This window comes from Perkinsus marinus (assembly GCF_000006405.1).
Source record: "Perkinsus marinus ATCC 50983 genomic scaffold scf_1104296953018, whole genome shotgun sequence".
In the NCBI taxonomy this organism is placed as follows: domain Eukaryota; phylum Perkinsozoa; order Perkinsida; family Perkinsidae; genus Perkinsus; species Perkinsus marinus.
In genome coordinates this window covers 51,646-75,389 of record NW_003208655.1, presented here as the reverse complement: position 1 = coordinate 75,389, position 23,744 = coordinate 51,646, and the positions used below count along the sequence as shown (strand labels likewise).

The 23,744-nt window shown below is 48.6% G+C and overlaps 8 protein-coding genes and 1 non-coding gene across 9 annotated transcripts; 4 read left to right on the top strand and 5 right to left on the bottom strand.

Annotated features, from left to right (window-relative positions):
* Window positions 1-34: 34 nt before the first annotated feature.
* Pmar_PMAR017616 (conserved hypothetical protein) lies at window positions 35-1,483 on the top strand (the record flags this gene model as incomplete). The annotated part of the gene is made up of 1 exon (XM_002776701.1): window positions 35-1,483. The coding sequence occupies one exon, from the start codon at window positions 35-37 to the stop codon at window positions 1,373-1,375; it is 1,341 nt and encodes a 446-aa protein (XP_002776747.1). The 3' UTR covers window positions 1,376-1,483.
* Window positions 1,484-3,891: 2,408 nt separating this feature from the next.
* On the top strand, window positions 3,892-5,677 carry Pmar_PMAR017615 (conserved hypothetical protein; the record flags this gene model as incomplete). Its single annotated transcript, XM_002776700.1, has 6 exons — window positions 3,892-4,766; window positions 5,006-5,039; window positions 5,083-5,217; window positions 5,262-5,386; window positions 5,432-5,554; window positions 5,602-5,677. The coding sequence occupies 6 exons, from the start codon at window positions 3,892-3,894 to the stop codon at window positions 5,675-5,677; spliced, it is 1,368 nt and encodes a 455-aa protein (XP_002776746.1).
* A 1,684-nt stretch (window positions 5,678-7,361) lies between these two features.
* Pmar_PMAR017614 (hypothetical protein) lies at window positions 7,362-10,486 on the top strand (the record flags this gene model as incomplete). Its single annotated transcript, XM_002776699.1, has 13 exons — window positions 7,362-7,486; window positions 7,535-7,588; window positions 7,761-7,844; window positions 7,894-7,978; window positions 8,113-8,292; window positions 8,835-8,908; window positions 8,954-9,063; window positions 9,108-9,173; window positions 9,223-9,365; window positions 9,609-9,703; window positions 9,756-9,897; window positions 9,919-10,042; window positions 10,443-10,486. The coding sequence occupies 13 exons, from the start codon at window positions 7,362-7,364 to the stop codon at window positions 10,484-10,486; spliced, it is 1,326 nt and encodes a 441-aa protein (XP_002776745.1).
* A 372-nt stretch (window positions 10,487-10,858) lies between these two features.
* Pmar_PMAR017613 (conserved hypothetical protein) lies at window positions 10,859-11,790 on the bottom strand (the record flags this gene model as incomplete). The annotated part of the gene is made up of 6 exons (XM_002776698.1): window positions 10,859-11,145; window positions 11,190-11,267; window positions 11,312-11,367; window positions 11,410-11,486; window positions 11,528-11,618; window positions 11,669-11,790. 6 exons carry the CDS (start codon window positions 11,788-11,790, stop codon window positions 10,859-10,861), a joined length of 711 nt encoding a protein of 236 aa, XP_002776744.1.
* A 178-nt stretch (window positions 11,791-11,968) lies between these two features.
* On the bottom strand, window positions 11,969-13,252 carry Pmar_PMAR017612 (Spastin, putative; the record flags this gene model as incomplete). Its single annotated transcript, XM_002776697.1, has 7 exons — window positions 11,969-12,109; window positions 12,159-12,277; window positions 12,394-12,568; window positions 12,617-12,663; window positions 12,705-12,834; window positions 12,882-13,007; window positions 13,082-13,252. The coding sequence occupies 7 exons, from the start codon at window positions 13,250-13,252 to the stop codon at window positions 11,969-11,971; spliced, it is 909 nt and encodes a 302-aa protein (XP_002776743.1).
* A 1,092-nt stretch (window positions 13,253-14,344) lies between these two features.
* Window positions 14,345-14,895, bottom strand: Pmar_PMAR017611 (hypothetical protein; the record flags this gene model as incomplete). The annotated part of the gene is made up of 3 exons (XM_002776696.1): window positions 14,345-14,479; window positions 14,562-14,726; window positions 14,779-14,895. The coding sequence occupies 3 exons, from the start codon at window positions 14,893-14,895 to the stop codon at window positions 14,345-14,347; spliced, it is 417 nt and encodes a 138-aa protein (XP_002776742.1).
* A 1,368-nt stretch (window positions 14,896-16,263) lies between these two features.
* Window positions 16,264-18,614, bottom strand: Pmar_PMAR017610 (molybdenum cofactor sulfurase, putative; the record flags this gene model as incomplete). Its single annotated transcript, XM_002776695.1, has 3 exons — window positions 16,264-16,424; window positions 16,478-16,519; window positions 16,574-18,614. The coding sequence occupies 3 exons, from the start codon at window positions 18,612-18,614 to the stop codon at window positions 16,264-16,266; spliced, it is 2,244 nt and encodes a 747-aa protein (XP_002776741.1).
* Window positions 18,615-21,685: 3,071 nt separating this feature from the next.
* Window positions 21,686-22,479, top strand: Pmar_PMAR017609 (hypothetical protein; the record flags this gene model as incomplete). Its single annotated transcript, XM_002776694.1, has 6 exons — window positions 21,686-21,750; window positions 21,804-21,864; window positions 21,914-22,027; window positions 22,072-22,156; window positions 22,209-22,311; window positions 22,374-22,479. 6 exons carry the CDS (start codon window positions 21,686-21,688, stop codon window positions 22,477-22,479), a joined length of 534 nt encoding a protein of 177 aa, XP_002776740.1.
* An 897-nt stretch (window positions 22,480-23,376) lies between these two features.
* Pmar_PMAR017608 lies at window positions 23,377-23,458 on the bottom strand. The gene has a single exon. It is a non-coding gene; the product is annotated as a tRNA-Ser (tRNA).
* Between the last annotated feature and the right edge of the window lie 286 nt (window positions 23,459-23,744).

Here is a 23,744-nt window from a genome sequence, read left to right as displayed (position 1 = left end):
GGGAGCAGATCTAAGCGTAGTTGTTTATCTGATAATGTCTACTAGTGCAGATTTCGTCACAGCTAAGAAGTGGTTATCGACAGGCAAGCTAGTACATCCTCTGTCGAGCGTTACTTCGGTGGATGTTATAACAGCCCTCATGGGAAAGTACCAGACGGAGGTAGCCAAGGGGCTTGAGAAGACTTTATTGCGGACTGAGGCGCAGCATACGGTATTCGTATTGTTGGATGGTTGTGGTATCAACGTCCTCGAGAAGCATCTTGGTAAGGATTCCTTCATGAGGAAAAACCTCATTGGCACGGTCAACAGTGTTTTTCCGGCGACCACATGTGCAGCGCTGACCTCGTATGGCACAGGGAAATACCCTGCTGAGCACGGCATGTTGGGTTGGACTACAGAAATCGATCGGAGAGTAGCGATTCAGCCTCTGCCGTGGGTCGATGCTGTGACTGGCGAGTCATTGGAGGACACAGAGGAGATGCGAAAGAAGGTTTTCCGTTTTGATGCGGCTTATGATAAGCTCGATAAGGATGAGGTCAGGATGTACCAGTTCTATGATGATTCTCCCTTCACGAGGGCTATTCGTGGGAATGGTCCGAAGGTGATCAAAACCAGTTTGACTGACTTACAGTTGGTCATCGTGGAGGTGCCGAAGTATTTGCAAGAGAAGACGGATTCAAAGGAGACTACCTTCACTTACATCTACTGTCCTGAGCCGGACACCACAGAGCATGCCTTGGGTATAGACGATCCCGCCATAGGGATCAAACTCAACCAGTTGAATGACCAGCTCGAGGAACTTTGGGCGGCATTGAGTCGAACATCGGGAGCATCGGTACGGATGGTAGTATCGGCCGACCACGGACAACTGAATTTGGAACATGTCCGAGTTTATGATTCCCAGGATGAGAGGAAAACAAGGCCTAACGTACTCGCGCTTGGCAGGTTGTTGAAGCTCCCACCTACTGTTGAGCCACGGTCATTTGCCTTGCATTTAGCCGATGGTGTTTCGGTTGATGAGGCCCGGGAGACCATTCGGAAGGAAGCCCCGGAGCTCGCCAAGAATTGGTTGTTGTTGACCCCGGATGAGGTGGAGGCTCTCCGTATATTGGGTCCAGGGAAACTGTCAGAAGATGCTAGAGAGCAGCTTGGGGATCTCTTTGGCATAACTGATGGGCCTTATGAGCTTACCTACTACATTGATGGGAAGTCCGGTACTGAGAAGTTAGTGGGACAGCATGGAGGACTCCTACCGTCGGAGGTTCGAATACCACTTATTGTACTTGATTCGACTCAGAGCGTTGAAAGGATGCAGACTGATCTCGCTACCATAAAGAACGTGTATTCAGCCGACTTCGCTAGTAGTCGCCCTTAGAGTCTTCAACATTGCAGATTGATTCAATGATTATCCTAAGTATATGGATCTATGTCGAGGACTGATCCATTTGTAGCTACAGTATCTATTCTGGACATATGTTTTGTGACCCGGAGTTTTGTGTTTGTAAGATGGTCTAGTGGTCGACCACCCATCGTTCAACTTTAATGGGTTCAACTATTCGACAATAGGGCTGTATTGGTGCGTCTAATTTTGCAGATACCACTCCTTCTCGACATCTGCCAATGTACATCCTATTCCTTAGCACGGCAACGTTCCTCATCATCGTACTCCTCGCTATGAGTTCTTTTCGCGCGTGTTGATTAGTCTTGAGAATACGCCCGAGGAAATTAAATACTAGAAGTGAGCCGCATCTAATTCGAGTAAACCCTTAAGATCGATGTTGTATACAATTCGGCAGCCGAACTTCGGCTGTGAGTAGCTCTCGTTGGACTACTGATGATACAACGTGTGACTCTTGACAAGGTGCCACCAGGGTTGGAGCATGCCCGGGGGAGGGGTCTCTTAATCCTGCGACGAAGACTTCTCCTGACCCTCTCAGGTTACATGTAGTGACCCGTCAATTGATCCTGACTCGACTACTCATCGGTTGATCGCCTCTGTGGTGTAGATGTGGGGTAGATGCATAGGAGCAGTATAGCCGATACCTACGTGACCGAAGATATGAGATGAGTGACCAGTGGATTCATCATCATGTGATGGTCGTATCATTGCCGACGACGTTAGTCTCGTTGTTCTTTTCTATGGGTTACCTCTCCAGTTGCTGAGTGGCTGATTAGTAGGCCAGTGGCTGGCCATGATGTGTAGCGACGGCAATTGAGACGTATCGAGCGATCAGAGCGTTGCCGAAGATCATCATTATCCATACCTTGTGTGGTATTTCAATGAGGTTGGTCTGGGCGCATCTCTCCGTACTGTCGACAACATGAATGAAGCTGTTGTCGGGGAAGCGAATGAGAGGGGAAGTCGAGTATTACCTGCGTACTTGCTTTCCGAAGTTGAAGGCTGACGGACCTAGTCTCTGAAATATTATCATCATCCGCCGCTGCCAGCGGTCCGCTGGGTTCATTGAAAGAGCTTCATTCCTCTACCCAACATTGAAGAATCTCCCCAACTCCTCGAAGCTTGTGCTAGAGTGTGTTTTGAGACAGATTATAGAGCGATTACGTAGCTCATTCGACCACTTGCTACGACTAACGTGTTACTTCTCGTCTCCAATCTGATTGTATAATAATACTACTACTCCTACCAGCGACAAATTCATCTGCCACTCCCTCATCTCCGCAACAACGGATGTCCTTGAACGATCGATAATGGGCCTGTTTCACAGGGATACTTAATTTAAGGCGCCTTAAATATAGGAGCAACTTAAGGACTTACTTAAGGTATACTTAAGAAGTACTCAACTCATTTCACAACGTTTAGGGGCAACTTAAGGAGCTCCTTAACTTAAGGCGTACTTAAGTATCTACTTAACCATGGTTACAGGTATAGAATAGAATTACATGTTTAGTTTCGTGGTATAAATGCTCCATTGGTTAGGTTGTTTGTTTACCTCGCGATCGGCGCAGGTACAAGTCTGAGGTATGCTGTTTCTATGGTCGTTTACTGTTTCGCAACTACTTTCCTCGATCATGGGTAAGGTATCAATGGTAAGTTACCGTTGGTAACGAGCTGCAAGGGGATTTCCCACGAATTACAATGTTAGCTAGAATAAGTCACTGTGATTGACCCAGATCCTCATCTCTTGTTCCCAAGCAGCAAACATTGCCTCCTTGACGTCTTGCAGTGGCTGATTCTTAAAGGTGGCCATATTGTGAAGTTCGGTTCGGCTTTTGCTGCGTGAAGGAAATGAATTCTTGGCTCGATTTCTTTGCCTCTCTGGACAAGTGGGAGAGCACCGTGCTACCATTCGTAAGGTCTCCGGTTCGATCCCTGCGAGATGCAATATCAAAGCATCGTACTTCGAAGGGTCCCTGGTTCAACCCCTGTGGGCTGCAATATTCGAACACGGTACTTAAGTATCTATTTAGGTAGGGTCGGCTCTACCTTAATAAAATTTAACGAATACTTAAGTTGCTCCTTAAGTACGCATGTTGTGAAATGCTTCTCGTGAATACTTAAGTATATGCACAGAAACTTAAGGCGCCTTAAGTATTCCTAAACTTAAGGCGCCTTGACGTGCTTACTTAAGTAGTGAAATAGGATGTCCTAATTACTTAAGGTATACTTAAGGCGTTACTTAAGTTTAAGACGCAATTTGCTCCTATGAAACAGGCCCAATGTGGGTCGCTCGGACTCATCCTGAAGACGCGTGTGCAAACCGAAACTGAGTGGAGAATCCTGCGGGCGAGCGCGCTTGTATTGGATACATAATTAATCTCGCTCGCCCCATATATCAAGTATTGTTTACAGATCACAGTTCGTCTATGCATCCTGTAAGACTTGAACGCTAAGTAGTCACTCTTTCAGTAACCTTTGCTTAACATCTGGGTATGACTGTACTTTGTCACTGCTCCGCCGCTCTGGCTCTGGTAGCCATCACTACTCTGACCGTCCCTGCGAGGGGTTGGGAAAGTGAGGTTCCACCTGACGACTACTTGGTCTCCCCAGTCCAGTATGGTCATGGTCGCCGTCTTGGTGAGAGCGGGGGCACTTGTGAAGCCAGTATTGAAGGTGTACCTTGGGAACCGCTCCGCTTGGGGGTTCACTTCATCGATCTCGAGGCTGACTTACCCGACAAGCCCATGCGAGATTTCATCCGATCAGAGGCGGTGCCTCGAGCTGTTGCCTTCTGGCAGAAGACCTTGATGGTTCGTCGAGCTCAAGCTCCTGTTAGGGCAGCGAGATCTTGTGGCAGCCGGTGGCCTCATGGTGTGTGTTACTCCGTCTATTATAAGGGCGGTGGAGCCTCCTGTGGTTACATTAACGGTACCGCTATTATGATACCCGACGAGTATTTGGACGAGCTAACCACCTTCAAAGAGTGTTACGGTGATGATACTTGTGGCTATCCGACAGTCTATCCAGCTGGAGAAGGCTACAGTGACGTTGATATGGTCATCCTCGTAACGGCTAAGCATGACTCGGCCTGCGGCATCAATGGCAATGGTGTAATCGCGTTCGCATTGAGCTGTCAGAGGGATCAGTGTGATAGACCAACCTTTGGTCTCGTCAACGTGTGCCCCCAAATGATTAATGTTGACTCTGAGTACGCCAAGGATAACCTAGTCGGAACCATGACACATGAGCTTGCTCATGCATTGGTATTCTCCGCGTATAAGTATCCATTATTCCGGTATGCTGATGGATCTCCGCGTGTGCCCCGAAACCCGGATACCGCTGGGGTTTTGCGGCCGTATGGAACCAGGTGAGGAGATGTAATAGTAATTTGCATCTAACTCGTCTAATCAGGTATCATTGTTCGAGTTCCGATGACCTTTCCGTTTCCTATCCGTATCCCAAGGGCAATTACATGTATACTGACGCCCCTGGTGTCGTTGAAGTCTCGTCTGGCCGTGGCATGAGCAAGGAAACCTGCAAGTGCCCTACTGGTCGTATAAACTCTACTACAAGCGCCGATATGCGGCAGTGCTTGCTTGCACCCAGGGGTAGCTGTGTCTTCAAGATCGTCACGCCTAAAGTGAGTGTCGAGCTGCAATAAGCACTGATCGCTGCTGCCATAGGTTGTTGAGAAGGCGAGAGACTACTTTGATTGTCCTACATTGGACGGTATGGAGATCGAGAACCAGAGTCCCCGTCAGGGTTGTCATGTGCTCGAATCCCACTGGGAGCAGAGACTCCTCGAGGGTGAGCTGATGGTGAGTGAGAAGTTATCTTGTCTTCCTCCACGGGCAGAGTCTAGGTGCCCATAGCAAACTTTGGGTATCACTTCATGTCGGAGATCACACTGGCATTATTCGAGGACAGCGGCTGGTATCTGCCAGACTATTCTATGGCCACGAAAATGCATAAGGGGATGTTCTTCGGGTTGGTCTCCGACCGTACTGGCGTCGAATGATAGTGTTTGGTCAGATACAAGCAAGGGTGCTCGTTTGCTATGGATAAGTGTATCAACTCGGAAAGCGAGGCGACGTTTGAGGTTGGCAAGAAGAAGACTAGCCATTTCTGTGGTGCAGCTGATGATGACGAGGATAGGTGAGGGCCTCTAAGGAGGGACGATAGTAGTGTAAGTGTTATTACAGGTGCTCGCTTGATCTCAAAACCAAGGTTAGATGCTCTGTGAAGCACGAAAAGGCACCGTTATCTCAATACGAGTAGGAGGGGACGAACTCTACTGTCGGAATTTCGCTGATTCGAGCAGATATGGTGGTCCTGTTCGAAACAGCAGGTTGTCTCATTTAGACTACTGTCCCATATGGGATGGTTTCCGAAGCTGGGACTGCAACTTGGGGAAATGTAGGTTACAAACAGCGTTGAAGCACCATTCGGGTCATCCGCGTTCTACGGCTATCTGCATATCATTGTTCAGTTTACGAAGTGTCTCGTTTCAATGGTGAGCTCCTCGCGACGGATAGCATGTGCTTCATGAGCTCATTACGACGAACGCAGGACGTTGGTGGACGCAAGATACACTACTACCCTAATCCGAGACAGGTGAGTGGGGTGTCAATGACGCATCGAATGGTGTCGATTCGTGCTTTTGTAGATCTCCGCGTGCCACCGAGTTCAGTGCAGTGCTGATAGGAAGAGCTACACAGTTTTTGTAGCAGTCGGATATGATGGTAACAGCAACGACGTACGTCCGCTTGGCACATGTGAGTCGAACGGGTGGATTATGTTTGTCTCAGCGCGTCGTGATCTACTCAGGCTATACTGATGGGCAAACACTGACGGATCCTCACGGTGAGTACTCAGAGGAAAGAAGCAAACTTGAGTACAAGAAGGGCTACCTTACCTGTGTAGATCCCGCACGAGTATGCGCAGTGATGAAGTGAGTATGCTCCTGGTCGTGGACACGGGGAACGCTCAATCTATCAGTTACCCTCATCTATCTCTGCAGTCGAACAATGAGAAGATCTTGGAAGGTCCAGGGAAGATAGTATGTGATGCCGTTGAGACGACTTATACCACCCGCAATGTATCCTGCTACTTCAAGGCCGAACAGAGATCAGCCTCGGCCACCGCTCGGTCCTTGTCCATACTGCTGGCTGTTTTTGCTTATGTATTGATGATTATCAGTTGATTATTTTTTATTTGTTGAATGTCTTCATTATCAGTCACGGAATATTCGTGATTTGCATTTTTATGGCTCGAATGAGCTCGTTATATACTTATTCTGCGTAAATTATTTTTTATGTACACTGCTCGTATAATAAAGTGCTGGTTCGTGCACTGATGATGCTGGTACTGATGAGTAGTAGTAGAAGTTGTTGTGATTATAATGTTACTGCTTCCCCCTGTCCAGTGCAGTGGGGAAGATATTGACTTGAACCACGTTATAGGCATCTCATTGGGGCCAACGGTAAAGCTCACTGCTACGCGTGTGGTGACATGTGTGACTTTAGTTCACCTAGTGTCAGAATTAACCTTTACTGTTATCCTTTTGATATGCCATGATATCTCAGGTTTGGATCTAGATGCAGAACACTTCACTCCGGGGTTTCGCCAAGGCTTGTACACCTCAACTTTCATAGATGCATTGCTTCCGTTGACGTTTGCGATATCCTCGTAAATTAGTTCCCATAAAGTATCTCCCTCAACCGCTAGAAACATATCTCACATTGTTTAGATGGATCGTGGTTATCATGATATCATCGTTATGAGTCCTGATGATGAGATATGCGATGTAGATTGCCATGATTCATGACATTGGCTGTTGTTATTTCCAGTCCAGTTTTCCTACATGGATATTATGAAGTGATAGTGACATCCGCTACGTTTGTATTGTGTCAACAGTCTCCAATATCGATTGTTCCAGTATAGATACCTTACTCCTCTAGTAATGACTAAGCCGGAGATACATCCCTCGGTGAGGGGAGCCATCGAAGAGGCGCTTCGTGAGGTGGCAGCTCAGAGGCCGATGGACCCCGTTGGCTTCATTGCTGATCGATTAGCCGCCGAGACTTCGTGAGAGGCCATTGGTCACGTGATGTGATGTCCCTAGTTGCCTTGCAGGTTGAATGTTGATGATTATGCAGCAGCACACAGAGAAAAAATTCGAGCTATGAGGTGAGATACTTTTCGTACAGTGTGCTTGAGCGACCTTGTGAGTAAAGAATAGAGAACTGATGAATCTGAGTGTTAGCTGCTCGATGGACGGTGCCGGAATAATAACACGTAGACTCGGAAGAGTTGAGTCTAACAGCTGTGGCCTCTTCCTTTGAGGAGCAGCGGGCGTCAGGCACGAAGTCAACTGGAGCATTCCGCCCGGAGCAGACCCATTCGTTTGGGTCCCTGTCGCATACTGTGATGACAACTCCATAGGGTACGACATGCATTAGAATTAAAGGGGTTGTTCTTACTTACAATCTCAGAGACCTTCGTAAGCGAGCGGAGAAGCTGTGGAAAACGATGTTAGATGACCCGGAGCATATGATAGATCGAGCTGCATTGGAAGAGGTAGTCGAGAATTGATTGCTCAGCGAGTTCTTCATCGGCGTCGTCGAGGATGAGCCTTTGAGACTGAGACAGCACTGTCTTTTCGTGACGAGGCGAAGGCTAATTCAGTGTTGTTGAGACGCTGCTCCATTCAGGCTTATCCCGAACTATATTACTTCCGAGCCGTGGATGATGAGGAAGATGAAGCAGCCCTGTTCGATGTGCTATGTCAAGCCATCACAGTTATTTTATATGTTCTCACGGCCGACCAATCCATCGTACGGTACTACAAACCGTTTGATGGTGTGGGAGACTACAGGAGAACGGTCGGCAAGGTGAGTATGTCTCACTCGAAGGCTGTGCACTCACGAAGGTCAGAAATACTCTCGTCGAACAATAGCGCAGTTCCTCGGAGCGATGATACCCGGGTGGGTGAGATATGCAGGAGAAGCTGTTAGTTTGGATAAATTAGTTCCTAACATACAAGATCCTCTCAGCTCTCGAAACATATGTGGGGAATGATTCCTGAGGAACCAGTTCTTTGAGTTACAAGAATTATTCTCTTCAGACTATCCCTCGCCGGACAAGGAGGTGAAGGAAAGAGATGAGGCTAGAATTGCAAGTGACGATTCGACTGATCACCTTCTTTCGAAACGCTGCATGATGAACAGTTATTGCTCCAAAGCGCAATAGCCGATCTCGCTTTGAAATGATTCCCCTAGTTCTAATACTTATCCTGTCTAAAGGCATCAGCTTTTTCTGCGTGGCAGATGGAACGGACTGGCGAGATTGGGACAGCTTAGAACGTCGAATTGATTTCCTAGTAGTGAGGCTCATACTTCTGCTACTACTAGACGAGTACCCAGTACATGACAAGTTTGACGAGTACGCTGAGGATTTTTCTGCCAACTTTATGAGAGATGGCATGGGGCCAAGGGAAGGCGCCGGGAAGTAGTAGTGAAAGAGCCATTGGTTGCTCTCCCCTCGATGTTGCAGATTCTACGCGATGCTCGCTGAATGCCCTCGTTTCCTCTCTCTTTTCCCATCTTTTAAGAAGCACGATCTAGAACACAGGCTTGTAATCACCGAAGATGACTGGGCCGTTGGTAGCGTTTGTTGGAGTAGTTCCTCCTATCTTGGCTGAGGACAGGATTCCCTCTATGTGACCTCCCCCGAGGCCGCTTCATACCGGCGCAGTTTGAGATACTTCGAGAAGGTGAGACGGGTGAGTGAGCGATTTAGACAAGGGAGTTAATGCTATGCAGAGGCTCTGGTCCCCTTCCCTCCACTGTCATTGGAGATAGTAGTGCAGGCTCTTGTAGCGGAGAGCATATACGACCATTGGGATGGGATACTGCCGAAGTTTGATCCCGATTTCTTCTGCATAGAGGTTCAGATTGCTGCTGAGGTAGGCTTGTTTTATTCGAGTTGGTTCTCGCTCATAGTGACGTCAGGCAATATGCGTGTCACGCTACTACCCCTACAGAACGGTAAGGTCGTATCTCGGTCTTCGATACAAACATGTTATAACGCCGGTCTGCCTCAAATTTGGTGAGGTCCTTTCATCCAAGTGGTGGGAATCGTATAAGCCGGTGAAACGCACCATCGTGAGAAGCTCCGGCGTGAGAGGCCATCACGCCGCCACTGACAGGTCAAATTGAGCAGCAAGCCTGAGCATTTCCTTACCCTGCGCGACATATTCAACGGCAAAGTACTGACGGAAGAGCAGCTCGTTACATTGGTCACGTGAGCATTGACTTTCGTAAGGGTTTGCCGGTACCCTCCGGTATGTGTTCAGTTATCTCGGTAAAGATGGACTGTCCCAGCGTCCAGTGCTGCTGCCTGAGGGGTTCGAGGAATATTTCGATGCCTCTATGAGCATCTCACAAGGTGGACCATGTTGGGCACTGGGGGTACCTGCGAGCGACACCCGCTGCCATGTGACGCTCACTGACTGTTAGATGTTCGCGGATATCTTGGGCAGCGCTATGAAGGACTTTGGGAAACGGCATGCCAACGAGTGTATTCTAATCATCGACCTCCACAAGCTCACGGGAAGGATAGCAGCATCCCCGGAAGAATACGGTGGGAATTCGCGGGACTGTGTGGGGCAGATGAATGTTGTGGTAGGATACGATACTGAGCGCTTGAGAGTCTGCTTTGATGAGATAGTCCCCCTCGACCATGGGCCATTGATCCGGAGAACGGGCAGACTCAGTCCTTATCTTGAAGCATGAGATGATGGTCGTATCGTTGTGTTGTTCTTGTGTTGAGTTGATGTAGTTCGGTGAGCAACTAGAATAGACTTTCATATTGCTCCGAGCCCCCCCCCCCTATTTTAGCTTCCAAGTGAAGAGTGAGTCGGGACCTGGTGTGAACCAGGTCAGAAATCATGCGATATGTTCGAAGGCTTATGATGAAGCTCAAAGGGAGGGACCGCAAACGGCCTATCACGAGGGTGCGACTCTCTTGGATATTATCATAGATCCTAATGCAGGACCCAGTATTCTGGAGGATAACAATTTCTAAACAACGAGTTATTCCACAGGATTGTCATGTTCGTGTTTGTGAGCGAGGGAACCGACACTCGTGACGGATTGAGAGACGTTTCAACCGTGCTCGGCGTACTCGAATTCCAGCTGAGCTGTGTAGCAGCCTAGACTCGGATGCCGACTTCTATTGAATTCTCACGGCGGGACGACAGGATTCCGCCTCCGTCCTCATCAAACGCAACAGGACGCCGTCCGCCGAAAAGATTAGAATTTACCACTAATCTCTAGCAAACGGAAATATGCACTCAATGTCGACTTATTGAAGCTCCTTGGCAATGTATAACGGACTTCTGGCTCCGTCGAATCGTCGGGTACTGGTGGATACCGACTTAACTCCTGACAGAAATAACTACAGTCGGTTTCTGTACTGCATGATGAGACTCACCTTGCCATTATTATAGAGAATTACTGATGGTAGCTGGACGGATTTCAAACTAGGATCGATGTGCTGGGAGGCGGCAGCATCTGGCCATCTGTCAACGTCTACTAACCCGAACTGGAGCACTCCGGCGTGGTGATACTTCTCAGCAATCGAAGCGAAGATGAAACTTGCTTCCTGGGCAACCGGCAGCGAGGGTGAATTGAAAAGGACGAGCCAATGCGAGGGAGTCTCCTCTCGAGAGACTGCCCTCTGGCCTGCGGGAACGGTGGGACCGATCTGAGATCACAGCCGAGTCTACCTTTCTTACTCGCGTTTTTCACGAGTACACGGCTATTGATTTCAGCAAGTCCTCCGATATACTCGACGCATCGTTCTCCTGCCAAATGAGAATACAACTAGCACAGGCAAGCAGAAACTCACCAGAATACTGCGGAGAACCCGCTGTGATCCCTACCATCATGCAGGCCAATATGAACCTGAAGGACGAATAATGAACAAATCCTAATCGACCAAGTTACCATGCACACAGGCGGGTACTAACAAAGTAGAGTGTCACCGCACAGTAAGACAGGGCTAATGTGAGGAAGGTAGCGACCTGTGGTTGAAAGGTTAACCGGTGGTGAGAGGTCACCCTACCTTGAGTTCTAACACTGGTCTCTTGGAAACTCTATTCATGGCTATTAAAGCGGTCAATAGAAGCAATATCACTTCTTTATTGGTCCCTGTTCTGAAAACATCATCTCGATGAACGGTTGTAAATAGTATCAGTAAGCTTACGTTTCGTCAATAGCCTCGCTGAATGCATCGTTGCAGAGAATACGGACAGCTACATAAACACCTAGGAGCGCTACTCGGGCTAGATAGTATGGACTGCCGAGTCGCATAAGAAAGCCACTCATTATTGAGTGGTACGACCTGATATAATCAGTTTTGAATAACAATGTGAGCGTCATCCTCGGCGTGTAGGAGACCACGGCCTAAGCTCGTTAACTATCTTCCTCTAATCCTCTCAACACAACCAATATCACACAGGAAAGAATACACAATAGTCCACACAAGTGAATATTAGAAAGCCTCTCAAACCATACCATGCTGCCGATTCCACTCAACCAATGCAGCTACGTTCTCCCCAGTGCTAGACGGTCGAATGACCTTCAGAGCCTCGACGAAATGCTCGTACTTCAATGGGGGGAGATCCTCTGGCTTCATCGTCCGCATCTGGAGGGATACGTCTCCACCCACGGGATGACAATCGTCAGTAGCAGACCTTATCCATATTCAAGCTCCTCATGCTAGACATAGCAGCTTCCCGACACAGCTGATTGAGATCCGAATGGCTGTAGTTTTCAGTAGCAGCTACGATTTCTGACAGGAGACCAACTCCTCCTAACTCACGGTGGGGAGTAAATTACTCTGAATATCCCCTTTGGTTATTTTATTATTACGAACGTCTTTGACAAGCTTCGTAATGGTCTACGAGGAGAAACAAAGATCCAAGCCACTCTCAAGGATGACTGTAATTACTGCAGCTCGGGTGTCTGGCTCCGGCAGAGGCACATATATACGCTTAGGAAACCGCCGCAGAACCGCTTCGTCCAAATCCATTGGACGGTTAGTCGCAGCCAATACCACTACTCTGCCCTTCTCAGCGTCCTGGTGTATACCATCAAGTTGAATCTGATGTCACCACGAATTTCACAAGGTCAAGATAGGCGCCCCCGCTACCAGCATCTCCGTCTTCAGCCGGCGTGTCGCCTCGTGGTCATTACCGCCTAATACCACGATGGGACTCTACCACTCCTTTTACCACTACCACGTTTGCCCAGTATCGAGTCGACCTCATCCATGAATATTACACTCGGTGCACGAGCCCTCGCTACCGTAAAGAGGTCTCGGACCATCTTCTCGTCTTCACCATGCCATCGGGAGGTTAAGGCCGATGCCTAACACAACATCCACGAACAAGACGCCTAGTGACGAGGGAACTCACGCTAACGCTGAAGAAGGCGGCATCTTTGCACTGACTGGCCACTGCCTTCGCCAAGTAGGTCTTGCCGTTACCTGGCGGCCCAAAGAGGAGGAGGCCCAGTGGAGGCGCTCGGAGGCCGGTGAAGAGCTAACAAACACAACCAACGACTCATAGAAACCTTCAAAGGGGCCACCGACGAGCAGTTCCTCAGAAGGGCTCACCGTAGGGTTGAGACTAGGCATGATGATCATCTCCATAAGGTGCCTCTTCGGCTCCTCTAAGCCTACTATGTCATCCCACTTCACTCCACTCACTGATACCATCAGGGAATCTATTGCACCCTCACGAGATGCAGCAGGGCCTTCTGTAGTGCCGGCCTGACGAAAGGTCATGAATGTCGCAATAGGGAGGAAGTTGAGCGGGAATCACCGCTTCCGTCGAGACCAGAGGGCGTAGATAACCATCACCTTGACAGCTCCTTCCGACGAGCTCGGCCCCCCTGCAATCCTCCGTCGGGGCCCTCCTCCTCCTCCAGCTGCTCTGATGACCATTCGTGGCCTCGTAGGGTTAGTGACAGACGTATGGTTCTGAAGGAGACGACGACGACACCATCCTCTTCCAGCTCACAAGAGCGGATACGACCTTCGCTGCTATCTTTCGTCGGAGCTCCTCAACGCGACGAGAAAACGTAAAACAAACTTCTTCCACGTCAGCATTAGACACCTCCCCCGACAGATTTATGGCGTACTCGTACCTTATGAGAAAACGACGATCATCCATACGGCTATCCCCGTCATTCGACGACCACTAACACAGTGACTTCCCGTCCCGTGTTAGTACTGTCGTATTGCTTCCAAATCACGGCCGTCCTTTTCCAAGGCTTTAGCTGCCTCTCCCGCCTCTATGAACTTCAACAGATGGACCCGAGCCTCACTCTTCGAACTACCCCGACTTCCTGGCGTTGTCAAAAAAACAGCAATTAAGAATCACTGGGAGAGAAATCACGACAAGTTGATCGTCATTACTTCGGCGTTCGCATGAAGTCATCATCCAGCGGAACAACGTTGTCAACATCCCTACTTCGCTGGTATTGACGATAAACCGTCATAACGCAACAAGTTCCAATAGAGGCAACGAACGCTCTATAATTATCCATGTAATTCGCGATCAGCGCTTCAACGTGGCCTCCCATCAGCGTCACTCCCTGTCGGCTAGTAAGCACTCTCCGCATTAAACCCAGAGGTATGTGAACGATCGAGTCGCTGGAGACCGGACATGCCTGTACATCGTCATAGCACAGACTGCAGTAATCGTTTATGGGAATACACTCCTTCCGAAGGAGTCCTTCGTGATAATGAAGTCTCGCATACGGCTGATACCGATGAGTGATATGTTCACATGTAGCATGTAACTCGTTGATTAACAGTCTGGATCGAATCGATAATAGATTCCCCTCAATAGTTACAACGTTGTTTCATCACCACTCACGATAACGCTACTCTCTCACCATCATCCTGCATAGTTCCTGTGTGGGGATCCTCCGTCATAAACCCATGAGCGATATCCCCATCACTATCAACATACACTGGGGTCTTCGGTGCTATCCTAGACAGGTCCACCTGTAGACACTGCAGGACTGGAGGCCATAATACAACACATTACTATTGAGGTAGTAGCAGCTGAGCCGGACTCCTGTATTACAGGACCAACTTCATCGTCTTTCTTTCTTCCGGTAGCACACTTAGTGTTCGGGTCTATAACTCGACGACTGCCAACAGAGAGTCTCCTATTACCCGGTGTGCTCCTAGAGGCCTGACCATCTACAGCAGCACGCTGGTATGTCGTTCCTAGCGTGTCTTTGCTCACCTGAAATAAGACTAATGAGGTCTCTGCTTCAGCCTCGACGACTTAGCATGACCTCCACTTTGCCACCGTTACTAGGCCCCCCTTCGTTGAGTTCAATCACTCCACTTTTTGGGTCCCTCCGAGTGGTCGTAGTAGTAGTATGCTTCCTAGACGATTGGCCACATCCCATACAGAATACAACTTGTAAACCCAATCGTTAGTTTCCCAGTAGTTACGCATCAAGGCGCGCGGTAATTTTATGCTACCGGCACGACCACAAAATATTCCGAATAGTCCGAACTCAATATCGAATTCCCACACAGATCTGTCGTCTGCAAACAATCGTGATTGATTGAGAGAAAATAACTATCTCAACTCTCTGGCTTCCTCCGGCTATTCACACTACCCTCCAGCAGTCACTGACGGGATTAGCACAAGCAACGAAACAGGAAGGCCGGGTATAAACTAGGCAGCTACCTCCGACGACACGATGCATGATATCGATGAAAAGTCACGTAAACGACCATGGAGAGTGAGATAAAACTGCAGCACAGCTCTAGCAAGGACCTCATAGTATTCCAATATCATCGCCTCACCCGAGTATGCCATAGTCAACAACACTTGTAACTGGACATGGGGTAGTCTAGATGAGCTTAAGAGACCCTGTTTAACGTAGTCCTATGACAACAGCAACAATCAGCATTTCCCATTGCCATGCCTCCACTTCGATTGCCAACCTGCCATTATTCAAGACCCCACCGTTCACCTCCACTAAGGGCAGCCTAATGGTGGCCATCACACTTCCCAACAAACATCTCCCAACTGCGACAGGATTGTATAAGAGACGAATAATGACTCAACTCCACCGATACCAACGTCCCATCTTCTACCACGGCTCCACAGGATTGTCCTCAGATGAAGGCTATAGTATTGCCCATGTTGAGACTTTCACAGGTTGGCAACTAATTTTCATCGCAAGAGAACTCAAGATCCCTCCCAGCGCCGCAACCGTAACCCATTCCACGTCTACTCCTGTCCCAGCCAGCATTCTTACTTTCCTCTCCCTGGCGTCCATCCCAACCCTATCCCGGATTCAGGTGAATGCTTCCTTGTATGTTGGCTGACATCAGTACCTCTATGAACCATACCGCTACGGTGGATATTCGACGTCCTCATCCGGTCTGAGTGAAACACAAAGTTGCTAACGATCGTAAAGCTATGTAAATACGATCTTGAAATAATAGTATTTTAAAACTATAAACGACTACGAACGTAACACGAATTCGGAAATTCTCTTGAAACTAAACGGCTCCAGCCGGACACTACACGGGATGGGGGTTCAAAAAAGGCAAAGAAAGCCCTACAGGTAGCTCCCATTGGAGATGTTGGAGTGCATGTATATATCTAGCCTCTCTTTAGTACTGAATCCTGATGGACGGAGGTGCTCCGATTCAATGTCATTGATATAAGTGAAACCAACTTCAATTTCACCGTCCCTTTAGAAGTCGACAGTAGCAGAGGCGCTGAGTTGTTGAAAAAAAAACAATGAATGAATTCACTATGTGTGACAACGGGCACAGATGGTGTCACCAACTGATATTTCCACTACACCAGAGGGGCCACCTTGAACGGCCTTGACTACAATACCCATCACTGGGCCTTTAACATCCTCTGTAGTAGAGGCCAGTGCAGTGAGGGCTGATCGTCCTATCGCCATGCCTGAAACCACGAGGCAGTAGTAGCGTCCGAAGCGGCGGCTGAAGTCATACTACATCGAACGCAATGGCGCTGTACCACGAGTGGCACTTCCCCAGCTGAACAAGACAGGTAACAATCTGACCAGCTATACTCCCGGTGAGCAGGTATACCCTCGATGATAAGGTTGGCGCGGAATATAACAGGCTCCATCACAGTGTTGGTCTTGAAGGCCGCGGCCTCCAACGACGACTTCGACACTATTAGCATGTCTTTAGAGCCGACTCCCTCAGCTGGGCATATGGTACATCCAGGGCCGAGGGCACGCTGAGAGAACTCTGCTAGTGAGATCGCCTGACTGGTCCCAACGACGAGACCCTGATACGAGAGCAGGTTTTCCCCTAGCTCCCACTGACACAAGGATGTGAGAGGGGCCAACAGTGGACCTAGCTCGGCATCCAGTCGAAGCCATAGACACTTTCTTGATGGGTCCAGCACTGTGGCGATTGCCCTCAATTTGGGACCGTATTTGCTGCTCTTGCTGTGTATAACCCTACCGTCCGGATCTAGAGGGACGAATTGTCTATCGAGCAACAGGCCACCGTGCAGACAGGACAGACCCCATCTTGTTATAGGACTACCGCTGGCATCAACAAGCGCCGCGGCACCCTTGAGAGGGTACACCGATATGCTGCACACTGTTGCAGTTTCAACACCACTATCTGATACCACTCCATTTACCAATTTCGGTGACTCCACACATAACGAGGTCTTGTCCAGGAAGGTCTCTCTAACAAATGTGACCCAAGCATAGACGTCGGACGTAGTGCTCATGTAACCAAGGCCGACTCTAACGAAACCACTCGGCGCTGGATCGTCAACGCCACCACATATACGGCCAGATTCGTAGTTCCTCTTAATATCAGCATCAGTGAGGTGTAGCCATCGTTGACAAGCTCCAACATTGCAACAGCAACCCGCCCTGACCAAGAGGCCTCGGGCATGAGCTGAACGCTGTACCAAGTCGAATGGTATAGGGCTTCCATCCAGCCACTGATAGACAGCAGCAAGAGTCGGTCCTTGCCGCCGAGGCGTAGTGCCATGGTTGCCCGCTATAACGCGGCACAGTGGAGTTCCATTGGCATGGTAAGAGCTCTTCAGCTCGCTGTAGAGCAACTCTATAAGAGCCCCCACATGCCGGGAAAGGAAAGGCCAACTCCTCCTCTTTGGGAAGGTGGCCAGAGCAGCGGGCAGTTGCTGAGTGATGGCCAACCAATTGATAGAGCCCCGTTCTAGCGCTTTGACTATGTTGACACTTCTGATGCAAAAACCAGAATTTGCAGAAACGGCATCGACACTACCACCGCCGAAATAACTCAGTCCCGTGGCAAACGATGAAGTCAACTTGGAAATTGAGCCCACCCTCACGATCAAGGCCCCTAGGCCCGTTGGGGCTCCAAAGATCTTGTAGAGAGAAACCGCCACGAAATCAGCTTCTACCTCTGCCAAGTTGAGGCCACCTGGTGTACATGCTAGTTTAGCTGCATCAAGCATCACTGTATATCCTGCTTGCCTCAACCGACGTACGGTAGCAGGCAGGTCCTCCAGCTGGGCACCAGACAAGTTACACTCCCCTGTGAGGACGTAAAGCCCGTGATAGATGGGGTCGGGTGGATGCCCACGGAACCACTGAATGTCCAGGGAGTTCTCAATACTAGCCACACCAACAGGTCCTTTGGCTATGGTGCGGAGGCCCAGTACTGATGTGTGAGACTCGAGAGAGTAGACCAATGCTGAGGTCTCATTAAGGAGGAAATGCTCCCCAACTATATGCAATGATTGCGTCGCTCCGCTCGTCCAAATAAGAATATGAGAGTCTTGGGAAGCTCCAAAGAACTCTAGTACAAGTCGCCTCATATTTTGCACTATCACTGGTGACTCTCCGAAGCCCGTATGAGGATTTAGTAGCGGCCTTGGGTCACACATACGCAGGGCCATAGCCTCAGCACACTCAACACTCAATGGAGCCCCGCCTCCCCAATCGAGATAATGCATGGGAGAAGCCATCAATAGCCGTGGTAGCTGGTCACTACGTAACACCCTTGAGGCTTTCTGAGAGAACTCTCTATTTTTGATGAGGAAGGGCCACAGTTGATAAGCGGTTGACAGAATAGGATGATAACCATGCGGCTTAGTGGTGAGTTCAGTAGACATTACAGCTGATGGACCCTGATGCAACTCATTATTAACCCAACTCCACCACTGAGGGAAGCGAGTCCATTCTGGAAAGTGTCATGAATCATACGTATGTATCAGCACTCCTCAGCTATCTTGATTCGTTCGACCAAGTCATGGACCTGAATCTTAGGTATGTATCAGCACTCCTCAGCTATCTTGATTCGTTCGACCAAGTCACCGATCTGCTACTTGTATTTCTCTATCTCCCGTACACGTACTGTACTTCAACCTTTAGTCTTAAGGCCATTCTCGTCCTCGTTGACCCGCTCGTGGAGTACCGCAATTCGGAGAGATCGAACTTTGATGCAGTCGAACCTTTTGCATCGCAGATCATTTGCAACGTAGTAAGTCCATCATTCATCATCTCACAACCTAAGTAGCTAATTTCGAAGTCGGATAACTCTCTGTTTGGGTATTCCTTCATCAGAATCTACAGCTAGAGCCAAGCAGCTGTAAAACATTGGGCTGGTACCATACGACCTCACTAGTGCTTCTAACAGCACAGCACCTCGACTCCTGTTTATGTTAAATGACAGTCTAATCGATCCCAACCCTAAAACTTCAAGAGTATCATCATCATGCTACTCCCCACACATTCAATGACTATCGAAAATGTGTAGCTTCAAGGAAACCGAATCGACGACTGGATGAACGACATCAAGTACTACACAAGACCACTGCTGTGTGATTGAGTTGTCGAACCAAGAAGATACACCAACCACACCCCCGAGCGGCGATGCAGGCAACGGCCTAGTAATCACTCTAGGCGGGAAGTGTGACTGCAACAAGCATGCCTACACCTGTCACAGTGGTTATCTCGCCTATTGAGTACAATCAAGATCAGTTAAGCATATAAGTTTTGTTAAGTCCCCAAGCCAATGGCTTTCGGTAGGAAGGCAACAAATTTGGTCATCATATCAGCCATTTAGGCAATACAGTGATTCAATCATCTAACAAGTTTATCATGAGAAATTCGAGAATTGTTTGAGTACCATTAACCTTGTGAAGTAACTCAGCAATAGCTGATCGATTGCAGGCGAGCGAGAGCGTCGCGCTGCTTGACGGTACAACTGCGCGCGCCCATCTGTGCGCAAGTCTCGTGCATGCACATGTCCATGTGGTTTGTTAACCTCATTTTGATAGGAGTGCCAACTTGGTTCCTTTTGATGGCGGGCTCGGTGATGGCACCCGTCGTCAGTGTTTCTAGGGCTCCCGGTCATTCGCCATCCTCTAGTGCTAGAGCCGGTACCATATCTCAATTTTGCTACGGAAAGCAACCCGATAGCGGTAAACCCGTGTCGGGAATGCTGAGGCGCATCCCTAAAGTGGAGGAAGTGTGTTAAACCACTATGCTGCTGCATATGATGCTCACTTCTTAGCACCTTCATCGCATGCGTAGCTGGCCGTCGGCTCAGCCAGAGGGAAGATCGGCACGTACAGTTGGCTCGGACAAGTAAGTCGTCATTTCTATCGAAGTTTCTTTGTGATTCCTCCAATCATCTCAGGTCAATATTGTCTACTGTTCGTAGTGCTACAAGTTTGACATCAACATCAGCATCAAGTAACGATCTCCTCGCTTTGTATCACTTGTTGGATTCCGTCGAGGATGACCATAGAGTTACCGATTACGTGGCGACTTGGTGGTGAACAACTCATCCAAGTAGGAGGAGCCACCCAAATATCTCGATCGTGTATCGCATTCACCCACCCTGTGAAGTTTTGTCTATCCGAGTTCATTGCCTCGCCACTGTTCACCTTGTACACACATCCTCGGTGATTATCATTCGTTTTTCACCATTAACTCACATCCCCTGCGTTTTGATGCGCTTTTGTACGCTGTTGGCCCATTCCTTCTCATTGAGGCTCATACTGTGTCACTGGGATACTTCTCTGCATAAGCCTTGGCTTTATTTTTCTACGTTTTCGACCTGATGCGTCTTATCCTGTGTATTACTACGTGGGTATATGAGATCTTTTTCACGACAACCTTGTGGTGTAGTTAATTATGTCTTCTTTGAACTAAGTAGCATAAGCGCGACGCTCAACATACATTCACAGCTCTAGAATCGCTCGTCGGCGTCCATTGCCCATGAATGCAGTGAACTGAGGTTCGATATTGCTATTCCCATTTCATCTAATACGACTTATAAGGCTTCTCCCCTGTCTAGTATCACCCTTGCCATTGTACATTTCGCCCCCAGCATCATGACCATCACTTGCATTTGTCCGTGGTCAGGTGCCCAATCGCAGCATCATCGACTGAACTAAACTTGGCTCGTCCTGTGGCCTTAGTATTTTCCGAAGTAGCTTGTATGTCGTGACATTTTCATGAGCACTACCGTTTCTATTATATGTATGATTATCATTATTGTCGCTACTACCTAGTCGAAGTAACTTGTCAATATTTACGCAGTCACAACATCAACAACCTACTGGTCCGTCGAAACAGTCCTTTATTGGTGCTCTTTCGAAATGTATAATTCGTTTATGTTACGAACAACGGTCGCAGAACCAGCTGAGGTAGGCTCTGCGTTCTTCGCAATTCCCTTCAACCAGTAGTCCCCTTCAGATCCTCCTGTGTATATTCAGTCGCGGCAAAGACATATTTCTACTAAGCTCGCCACAAGCAGCTTATATTGATCACAGTTTACCACTGTCAGTTGGAGGCCGATTTTTGATTACTCCTTGACAGTGTGGTACACCTACCTGCATTATAGAGAACTAGGATTGCCTGTGGTCGTCGTCGTCGTCATATCTGTCCTGGTTGCGAGTAATTGTTGCATCACATTAGTCATCCGCTGAGCACTTACTTATTGTTATTATCAATGTTATCAATGGTCAACTCGGTGGTTTGACTAGGGCGTTCTCCCTGCAGCTTTGGACGTGCTGATGCGGAGTCTTTTAATTCAACTCGCAGGCCATTCAAACCCTTGGAATATAGGAGCTCTAATGTACGCAGTAGAAGGCTGACGGGAATGACTCGTCGAGTGTTATACTGACCAGGGGTGATGCTGAGATTCCCTCGATAGTTTCCACCCTTCCCTTCTATGTTCAATCCTACAACGTTGGATGTCCGATGCAAGAGGACCTTGGAAATGCTATTGCGTCCCAAGTGAGTTGAATAGATCTCCAACACCATTCACAGTGATGGTGTACTCATTGCAGATACTTCCGCATAATCCAACCATGGCTAGCCATCTCTATGGATGTAGATAAGGAGATTCTGGTAAGACTATTCTAAGTGTTGTAGCTGTTGTGACGGGCTGTTGTCTCAGGCGCATGTTGGCGACATACTGCAACGTCCTCCGCCCAAGCTGGGCTCTCGGTCCCTGCCTAATGGGTACAACCTACGGCGTGCCCTGGCTACTGCAGTTCAGGGATCATTGGACGTAGGGGTGACATCTGTCTATGCTGTGTCACCACATCGTTGCAGATTGAGCAATTGAGGGACGGCACACCGTTCGGGCCACGGTGTAAATGTATTTCCTCGAGAACAGTTACTCGGGGTATTTACAAAAGTAAACGCTGCAGCCGTCATTTTCTATCATGAATTAGTGGTCACCCTTGTAGGTGGTGATGATGTCCATAGAGCGTTTGCTATGGAGAATAGACCTCTCCGGTCTCTGCCTTTCTCCCAGATATTTACTCCCAGGGTTTTAAAGCGAATCGAAGAGTGGCAAGTGAGGAGAAATCGAGATCGCTTCGCTCCGCTTATGTTTGTCCTTGATATTTCAGATGTCGTTTCAAGAGTCTACACGTTGGCCGAGTAGATCAGCGTTGGAGCGGGTTCTTCGAGGTCTGTGGATATTCAATGCGAACATGCCCAGCTATGCAGCATTGATCAGGGTAAGCCGTCGTGTCAGATGCGTATCTTATATTCTGCCTAGGATGAACCTTCGTACCAGAGGCCCAGCACAGCTTCTTTCCGTCTGCATGAGCTGTCCGTAGTCAACCGAAGCATACAGGTAGCTCCTCTTGCCGCACCAGTATCAAGTCGCCCAGTACTGCTATTGTCGGTTGTCTCAGTCCTCGATAGAACTCGAGGCGGATCGACGCGCCCTCTTACGCAAGACACAGTCTATGGCATGCCTCAATCACTCCAAGCCTGACACTGAGTGAGTTGGCCTTGGCTTGTACACACTGAAGTCTGTCCGCTCAGCCCATATAGCGCTGAGCGATTTGAGCGAACTAAGGTATCTGTTGCTCCTCACAATAAAGGAGGATCAGCAGTGTTGCCAAAGGTATGGTATACAACGACAGCATTGTCAGCATTGCTTATTTCAGGGCGGCTCCGTTTCTCTTACCACAACATACTCCTCTAGCTACCTGCCACGAGTGAAGCCGAGGTGGCACAATGGCACATTGGCGGGAGACTTTTGAGTTGAACAAGTTGTTATCGCTGTCAGCAGCGGAAGCATGTTTTGTGTGTTATTGGTGTTCATGTTACTGTTATGAAGGTCATTGCGTTGAAGCTAGTATAATCTGGGTCGCCTGGCAAGCATAGATGTGGGAATGTCAGTAGTCGACGAGCCTGGAACGCTTGATCTTGAGAGAGTTCATGACAATGGGGATGACCACTTCTCGAGCTGGCTAAGATTGGACGGAATTACCGTCACCTCCAGTTAAATAGATCCTTACGATTCCCAGAATAGCCTTATACGGTCACAGTTGTCTTCCTGCTAACAGCGGTGGTCAATATTGGAGGAAGGAGGCATCCTCACTATAGGTAAACATTCATCGACAGCGGCAGGATTCGAACCTGCGCAGGCAGAGCCTAGTGGATTTCGAGTCCACCTCCTTAACCACTCGGACACGCTGTCATGTTTAACCAAGATTTGAAAAGATCCTGCAAGCAAAAGGGTCGTCTATTGGACTCGGAAAGGTGTGTCTGCGAGAGTTGTAAGGGTCTCCTATCGTTATGCCTCATGGTTCTGGGTCATGATTTATGAGCTCCTACCTGACCGAGTTCTTTCTGACTTACAACACTAATTGTTGCATAACATTCAAGAGAATGGCGCATGGATAGCGAGTGATAGAACTTCCTATCGGCGTCACTGATTCGCGTGTTCCCTTCCCAGGGATAAAGCAGAAATGGAGAAAGCTAAT